The 8,994-nt window shown below is 34.4% G+C and overlaps 1 protein-coding gene across 1 annotated transcript; it reads left to right on the top strand.

Annotated features, from left to right (window-relative positions):
• The first annotated feature begins 1,375 nt into the window (after positions 1 to 1,375).
• LOC140984814 (uncharacterized) lies at positions 1,376 to 8,651 on the top strand. The gene is made up of 12 exons (XM_073452453.1): positions 1,376 to 1,700; positions 2,176 to 2,319; positions 2,433 to 2,548; positions 2,913 to 3,067; positions 3,503 to 3,591; positions 3,689 to 4,229; positions 4,638 to 4,742; positions 5,569 to 5,717; positions 5,800 to 5,879; positions 6,074 to 6,179; positions 8,027 to 8,101; positions 8,190 to 8,651. The coding sequence occupies exons 1-12, from the start codon at positions 1,611 to 1,613 to the stop codon at positions 8,325 to 8,327; spliced, it is 1,788 nt and encodes a 595-aa protein (XP_073308554.1). The 5' UTR covers positions 1,376 to 1,610; the 3' UTR covers positions 8,328 to 8,651.
• The last annotated feature ends 343 nt before the right edge of the window (positions 8,652 to 8,994 follow it).

An 8,994-nucleotide genomic window follows, 5' to 3' on the forward strand; every position in this document is an offset into this window, starting at 1 on the left:
TTTGTAGTGTTAAGTCCAAATTGGACATGGTTTTTACAAATTTCTTGTAAAGATCAAAGTCTTCTAGTGTGTTCCTTTCCAACAGGAAGAAGAAGTGACATAAGAGATTGGGTTCTACGAATATCCAAAAAACAAACTTGCGTACATTTTACTTTCACTTTACTATTCAATTTACATATCCAAGCAGACTTGCACTTTTTTCTAGGCGGTCGTTTTTATAACGATGAGATGCTTACACAACACACACCCTTGTATATGTTGCCAATGTCTCTATTTAGGGAGGCAAACGAACTAAACCGAGTCAAACAACATGAGGGTCAAGCTCAACTTGTTTACTATTTATATAAGCTTGAACTCGATTCGAGCTTTTATCATGAGATTCGATCTCAGGTCATTTTAAATTACTAAATTTACAATTAGCTCAAGTTCAGTTTATTAAAATAATTCGTTTATCATGTTTAAGGAGCTTGACTCGACTCGTTAAACAAACAATAGAGATCGAGTTCGATATTGATTCAAGTTCGTTAAAGATACAATCAAGCTCAAATATACAATAAATGTATTTCTTCAAACAAATGCCAAAATAAGACAAAAAAGTGTAGATCCATTCATAAATAATCAAAACGACAAACCTAATAGCTAATAAAACATAAACAAGTCATATAAACGAACATTTTTGTGAACATTAAACGAGTCAACCTCGAGTTCACGAGCGAGCTCAAGATCTCGTAAACAGGATAGCGTCTATAAATGAGCATGTTCACAAGCTTATAAGCTGAATATCCTTAAACTCGAGCTCGAGTCGATAAAATTGTCAAGCTGGAGTTCGTTGAGCCAAACTCGAGCTCGGTTGGTTTGATTTGTTCGGAAGAATTTCGATTCATTTGACTTTGCATAATTCCGTTAATTCGTAATCAAATGGATGTATATATATAATATAAAAATAAATAAAATAAAAACAAAATACCTATTTTAGTCAGATATATATTGATATGTGATATTTTCAGTGATGTACATTATTTTAGTTATTGTCATCAAAATCATGTAACTAAATGACTAATATTATAGTTAAAATTTATAGTTATGTTGTTAAACATGTGCATATCTTAAATTATGTTTTTAAACCACACTTATAAAAATTTAAAAATAATATTGATAATTTAATTACATGATTTTAGGTTGAAAGAATTAAAATTGATCCAAACATAATTACATGACTATTTTTTTTAAAAATTATATAAGACTAAAAATATCAAATACAAATAAAAATACATAATTAAAATTCACAGACTAAAATAAAAACCCAATTCTTATATATATATATATAACTGGACGTTAGTGCGAGGCCTGTTTTAATTTGTTAATACTTAATAGAGGCTAGAGCCCATGACCCAGCACAACACAACATCATAAAATTTTTGGCACTCTAGAAGGTGCCGCCTTGCGCCGCTGCCACCACTACTACTCCCGCCGCCGCTTCTACGCCAGACCTCCCTGTCTGCACAAAACTGGTGAAGCAAAGACACGGAGATACACACAAATTCTTAGGGCCACCTTTCCTTTTATCATTCGTTTGTTTTTCCGAATATTCAGCTCTCAGTTAAGGCACAATGGTTTCTTCCCACATCAGAGACATATTAACTGCGTTCAGTCCAACTTTAGACTTGTTTGCGTTAAGTCTTGGTGACGGTAGAATAAAGGTACAGCCTTTCTACCGTTGGATCCTATTGAATTTTAAAAAGGGGGAAATAAATAGTCAGAAAATTGTTGTAGTTTATGTTTAGCTTTGTTAATCTCAAGAATTTACTTCTACCATTTGAGTTACATACACTTAGCTTTGGCTCGGTTTTGAATGCATCTTATACGAACATGTCGTTTTTCTACTGAAATTTTATGGTCTCATGTTTGCCAGTGTGAAGTATGTATTAGAGCAGTGTTTTGTTTTATGATGATGATTCTAATGTCAATGAGCTTATGTGCTGTGATTTATGATACGGTATCGAACTATATTTGATTTTAATAGAAATGTTGTTTATTCTTGCACGCGTGAGATGTGAGTGACGGGAAACTGAGAGAGTTTAAGAATGAATTCTTGAGATGGTTTCTTGTCTAGGGAATGAGTTTTAATTCTTGCTGAAAGATTTATTTATTGGGTTTCATGTGGGGATTTGTCAGATATGGGACACAGGAAAGGGTCAGGTGCAGACTGAATTTACAGATATTGCTTCGGCCGAATCTACTGGTATATTTGGAAAAGATGAACGAGGGCACCTTTCAATGGATTATACATGTATGAAGTGGTTGTCTTTGGACAGAAAGGTTTGATTTTTCAAGACACCTGAAATTTTACAATTGTTCTTCTCTTATTGTTGTTTTTAATGTTTGTTAGTTTTCGAGTGTCCCAATATACCCTTTGTATCTAATGTATTTAGAAAAAAAGGAAGCTTGGAAGTTCTTTATTGGTCCTAGGAACTGGCAGTGGCGATGTACTGGCGTTGGATGTGTCTGCTGGTCAGGTGAAGTGGAGTATTAACAATTGTCATTCCGGGTGAGTTTTTTTATTTGTGAAATAATTGTAGAAGTTGTGGGTGCAATTATCTTTCTTTAGCTTTATTCTGAATTTTTCCATGGACTAACAAAATGATGCAGTTAAACACCTAGTTTTATGGTCCACTATGAATCTACTTGAGGAGAAGTGAATTTTTAAATAATTGATCTGTTAGTAGCTCGGCAATGGGATATTTCATTCTAAAATTTTGTTTATAATCTTCTAGAAAGTGTGAAAATTATTATGGCTGATAGGGAAACAAAGCTCGTACTTATGTTACTCAATTGCATTTTACAAATATGAATAACAGAAGCCAGAAGATCAGTCTAACCATTTCTTTTGTTTTTATATGTGACAAGTGCAGGGGTGTTAATGACATCTCCTTTCCTGCTAATGCTTCAAGCATTTACTCTGCTGGGGTGGATGGAATGGTTTGTGAAATAACCTCAATGTCAGGAGATTTGTTACGAAAGTTCAGTGCTATGTCAAGATCAATATCTTCTCTATCTGTTTCCCAAGGTACACTTTTACATTCCATGCTGCAGCTGGAGGACAGACTCCTTTTCCTTTTGCAGTTACGTCATTATCATCACAATTCTAGTAGAACTTGATGATATGACTGCCAAGTGAGTGAAAAGGACATAGATGGATAATTTGGTATGGGCTGTTGATATAGAACATTATATCGATAATTAATATCTTCTTGAGGTTATAGGAGAAGTATAGGCTCTGGTTATGCCAACTAGAGTTCCACTGTTGTTTTGATGTTCTGCATGTGCATTTGATAGGCTATATAGCTATCTACATGAATCATTGACAAGTTTGCCACATCTATGAGCCTGCAAATCTCGTTGTATCTTTTCTGATAGTCTTTCAATGTTGTTATTTGAGAACTTATAGTTGAAAACTCTTGTTTTTCTGCTTACTTCGGGTCTTGGGTTTGCTACATATCAGATGGGAAAAGGGTAGCGACTGCTGCAGGTCAATTGAAGATTTTCAATAGTTCAGATCGCAAAAAACTTCAGAAGTTTTCTGGTCATCCGGTGAGATTCTAACACCTTTATTGGCTACATTTAATTTGTGAATTTTACTATTGGTACATGTTGGCACGATTCATAGATTATTTGTATTTTTTAATAGGGGCAAGTGAGATGTTTGATTTTCTCAGAGGATGGTAGATATTTGCTTTCCTCTGCTATGGGCGAACGATATGTTGCAATTTGGAGAGTTGATGGTAGTAAAGAGAAATCAGCCTACTTGTTTCTTGCTATGGACCATCCCGCTGTTTTCCTGGATTGCAGGTGCTTCAATAGTGGAGAAGAAGATGATACAGTCCTCTCTGTTCTGGCTATAACAGAAATGGGTATATGCTATTTTTGGCACGCAAATACCATGGATGAATTACGGTATTCCAAACCCACCAAAATTGGCATACCTTGTGACGAGGGACAGAAACACAAGGGGGCAGTTACTTCTGTTTTTGCTGCAAAACTACAAGCCATTTCCAGGCCTGCATGTGGTCATGTGTTTCTTGCATATGGTTTACTAATTAAACCATCATTCAACAAAGTTGTGGTGCATTCAGGGACTGACATAAATTTGAATATTTCACATGATGGGATCCTTCTTCCCATCAATCAATCTCAGAAACCAAAGAAAGCATCAGACATGCACCATCGAGGCGAGTCAATCTTCTCATAATATTAATTTTTTTTTTGGTTTGAAATATTTTATTTCTCTGAACTGAAAACAGAAATTGTTTTGTCTGTGTATCATTGCCCTTTAGTTTTCTCACCCAACTACCTGGTTCACCCCGGTCTTGCCCATGCTATATTTTTTCTCGGACAGTTGCTGTTTGCCTATTTGACTAGAACATGGCATAGTGCTCTATGTATATTGTGATGTGTTTCTCCAAATTAAAACTTCTGCAAGACTATGCCACGTTGAATTCAGTTCAATGCTGAGCATGAATGACATGGAACTTTTGACAAGTGCTTATTCACTTAGTGATAAACTTGATACTGTATTAAAAGTTCATATTGTTATCAGAATTATGTTAATCTTAACAAATTTTTATGATGAATGACAGTTACTGCTCTGGATCGATCAAATGCTGAGGGCGCTTTATATCCTGTGCCTAAGGTATTTGATTTGATTGATAGGAAATCTGGAGCTAAACCTGTGGAACAAAAAGGTATGCTTAAAAGTTAATAACCGACCTTCTCTTGAACTTACAATCATGAAAGGATTTTAATTTTTGCCAGTTGCTTTTATATTGCTTCAAGTCAGGCAAATGTATCTTCAATGACTTCATGGTTGTATTTGTCATTTAGTTGCTTTGGTCCCCTTGATGAAAAAATATTTTCCAAATTTTAAACGCTTCGTAAGGGAAAGTGATCAATTAGCTGCAACACAATACCAAATTCATGATATGAAATGGAAGTAATAGAATAAATTATCAACTGTTTATTTATCAGCAGTGTATGACAATTTGACGGTCTCCAGTCTTCTTATGATACCCTTAAACTTCCTTGAAAAAATTATTCATTGTGTTTGTGGCATATGTAGTGTATGCATGAATGGTGGCCAGACGTCTCAAGTCATTGGGTATCAAAACTGTTGCCATCCCATTTTGGATTTATAGAATTTTTTTACTGACTTATAAGATTTCGAGACTCTTCATCTAAAAGGCTAGTATCTTAGTGGGTGCTCCACTTTGGCTAATGAACCTAACCACCTCATTCCATTCATATCGATTTTCTATCATTTTTTTGTTGAACATTCATAAAACAAACTACAACAAAGCTTTTTATTCTTCTAGTTATTTGCCACTAGCACAGTAGTTTCTATAGTAAATGAAATCATAATGTCTTGAAATATGATAACTTGATTGTCTTGCGATTCTCAGTGTAAGGACCTTATCCCTGAAGATGAAGAACTAATAAATGGTGCTCATTTGTTGGTAACATATTTAAGATGATTGGATCATTAATTCATTATTAAGTGTTTTTCATTTGCAGATAAATATTTCGACTCGGTGTCTGTTTGTATGGAAGACCAGCTGAGAACTTTGGGAATACTTGGCAACAGCGATGGTTCACTTAGCTCAATATTGAATTCCAAAATGTTGAAGGCCATTGATCTTGATTCTAACACACCGTATAAGAAGGTTCGCCTTCTTGATATAATTATGGTGTTGTTTCTATACCCGTATTGCTATGTCAAAAACAATTGTTTTACAAACTATACAGGTGAAGGCGACTACCTTGTCAATGGAACCGAATGATGCAATCATACTTTTAAAGGGCTTGATAGATCTTTGGCAGTCAAGGTATGCTCTAAAGCATTTTTAGCAACTTGTTTGACTACCAGAGAGGCCGAGACAACCTCTTTCCGCAGGAAGATTTCGAAATTTTGAAAATATGATATAAATTGTGTTCCCGATAATCATCTATGTTTCGACATTTTCCACTGCTCGTGATTTTTCATGGTTAGCTCATACTCTTGCCATGTTTCTTTTGTCAGACATAAGAGTGGGACTCATGTTCTTCCATGGATACGTTGTATATTGGTATATCATGGAGATTATGTTAAATCTCAGGAACCAAAACTTCTTGATGCCTTGAACAAGGTAAAATGTGGTGAATTTTAGCTTCATTTCTCTTTTGCATGTAGTGTTTTAGATTTCTCTCAATCTATTTTGTGGGCAGCAAACATAAATGTTGGCGGCCTTCATTTTTTCCGGTTGTAATGTGAACTCTTAGATTGCGTATGGAACTATGGATAGAAGTATTGACGCTTAAAATGACCATGATCTGGAAGAATTTGAAATCTATTGCATTGATGAAACCAAAGTCTTAAATGTCGAGTGAAGGGTTTGAATTTCATCAAATTTGTAGATAGCCAAACAAATATAATTAGATTTAAATCATTGATTTGAAAATTTTTCATCTGAATGCACTCTTTGGCAGCGGTTTGGTGGTATAGGATTTGGAATGAGTGGATTTTAAAGTCTACACCTCAACTTTGTGGTATATGTGAGCTCAAAAATTTAGTTGTGTATTTAAAATTAAAATTTTAGTTATGTATTTAAAATTCCCCTCTTTAGTTTCAACTTATTTTTGTATAGGTTTGATTACATAGACCTTCCCATATATTTATAGCAATACCTTTCTTGAGGTTTGCATCAATCTTATATTTACAACCATTATTTTTAAAAATTATATTTACTTTCCTCAAGGTATTTCTCCGTCTTACAATTGTTCCCTTGAATATGAGGGGACAATTACAAGGTAGATAAAACTTTAGAGGAGGTGTGTGTAATTTTAAAATTAGTGGTTGTAAATGTAAGATTAATACATCAGTCAAGGTATATGTAAATTTTAAAGTAAGTTGAATTTTTTTGTAATTATTATAAATTTCAGAGAAGGTATATGTAATTAACCCTTTCTGTATGTATTTTGACATTTGAAAGTAACTCTAACCACAATCTTTTCAAACCAATAAATTTTTTGTAATCTTCGCACAAATTGAAATATATGTCACAACCCGAGTCAGACTCACATTTCACAATGAACTCCTCATATAACAACAATTTTGTATTCGTGTTCACTTTACGGAAATGGTTAACTTAAGTTGTTTATAGAATCCGATTTCAAGCACTTATAAATCTTTTTTACTTTAATTTTCAACCTGTGTGGGAGTTAGGAGAAGGGTATCATAACCATCCCTGCATGTTCAAGATGTAACTTCCATACACGTGTGGCATTTATATATTTCAGTGTTCCCACTAGTGACCATCTCTGATACCCATTTTGTCACGCTCGGGCTTAGACCTGTGTAAGCGCGACCATATAATGAGCTTCCATAGTAACTAGTTTGTATCCCTCTTTTGATTTACGAAAATGATTAATCCAAGTTGCTATAAGAGTTCATTACCACCAGTTATAAACCATTTTAAACTTTTATTTTTAATCAATGTGGGTCGAAGACATCGTGATTCTCAATTTACACAACTTTATAATGCTCAATTTACACACAACTGTAGTTTTTTGTTTTTACTTGATATCGGACCACACGAGTATCTCTATAATTTAAGGAAGTCATGGTGTTATTTTACTCTCGTATGCATGATGAAGCATTATAATGAACCTGATCAACCTTGTTGTGCTTTAGTTAATTATTTCCTCACAATAAAAACATTTTTTTTAATCCGTGGACATTAAGTGTCAGCTAATTTTTTTTGTCACCATTAATATAAGAATTGATGGAATAATCTCATAGCGTCTATACCTGGAGGTTGCAACTACTTGACAATTTCTGGTAAAAAAAGGATTGTCTTTGACACATTTTGTGTTCACTAATTGTAATAGCATGACTCGATATAGGTTTTTTTTGCCTGTTTCCCTTAACTTTTGGTGATTACCTGCTAGTATATGTTGCACATTGTTCTTTGTTTACCCTTTGCTTCTTATTCAGCTCACCAGATCTAAAGGGGCCTTCATGAATGGGTTATTTCAGTTATCTGGTCGGCTGCAGCTTGTGTCTGCTCAGGTTAATTTCTTTATGGTGTCTCAGATTCAAGTAAATCACTGATTTGTATGTGTAAAACTTTATGCTAATAGTTTTGCGTTGACAACAGATTGACAAGGCTACGAGTTACAAAAATCTTTTAATACAACACAATGAAAAAGATGGCGAAAGTGAAGATGAGAGTATTGATGAAGTGCTTTACGATGCAGATGAAGATTCTCATACGAGCAGTGAAAATGATGAGTAGGCATGTCTCCTAACAAGAAGTAAGAATTTTTGGCTTTTTCTGTATGTCTCCTTTCCTTTGCCCATAAAGCAGTTTTGTTACTCAACATTTCTTGAATGCCTTACATATATATACAAGTGAAGAATCTCTTATTTACTTATTGTGCATAACCATTGTGTTTGTGGGCACAAGTCTTTCTTCAGACGTGAGATCAAAGCTAGCTTTCATATCGTGATCATGCGAGTCATCTTTTGTTTGTATTTCCAAATTGTATGTTTATCAACTATGAATTTAATGAGCTCTTGTGGTCCTTGTGTTTGGTATATGGTGTTATTATTTTTGAAATGGACTTTCGAATTTGGCCTTAATTATGTGGTATTTGCTTCCAATTGGATGCACAAGTAGAAACAAGATATAAGATTCTAGCTTGCAGATCCGATTCTCGGACTTCGAAAATCTCATTCAAAAATTATATTTGGTCCTAAATTCCTCGTCCCTCAGCAATACTTGGTTCTTGTTTTTTCTGGGACATCGTTTTTTGTTTCCCTGTGTGCGTAGTCTTTCGAATATTCTGCAAGCACATGATATTTTCAGTGTCATATTTGCAACTTTGATAATCCTGAATGTCGTGGCTATAGTATGATATCAGGAGTACACGTGCCGTTTGGTTTGGTTTGGTTTGGTTTGG

The sequence above is a fragment of the Primulina huaijiensis genome, chromosome 9, assembly GCF_012295235.1.
Source record: "Primulina huaijiensis isolate GDHJ02 chromosome 9, ASM1229523v2, whole genome shotgun sequence".
Taxonomy (NCBI): Eukaryota; Viridiplantae; Streptophyta; class Magnoliopsida; order Lamiales; family Gesneriaceae; genus Primulina; species Primulina huaijiensis.

Excerpts from the sequence above, each read along its gene's own strand:
- LOC140984814 (XM_073452453.1), top strand. The coding sequence starts at position 1,611 with ATGGTTTCTTCCCACATCAGAGACATATTAACTGCGTTCAGTCCAACT. Across the intron at positions 1,701-2,175 it reads TTGGTGACGGTAGAATAAAG|ATATGGGACACAGGAAAGGG; the intron begins GTACAGCCTTTC and ends GGGATTTGTCAG. Across the intron at positions 5,718-5,799 it reads CTAACACACCGTATAAGAAG|GTGAAGGCGACTACCTTGTC; the intron begins GTTCGCCTTCTT and ends CAAACTATACAG.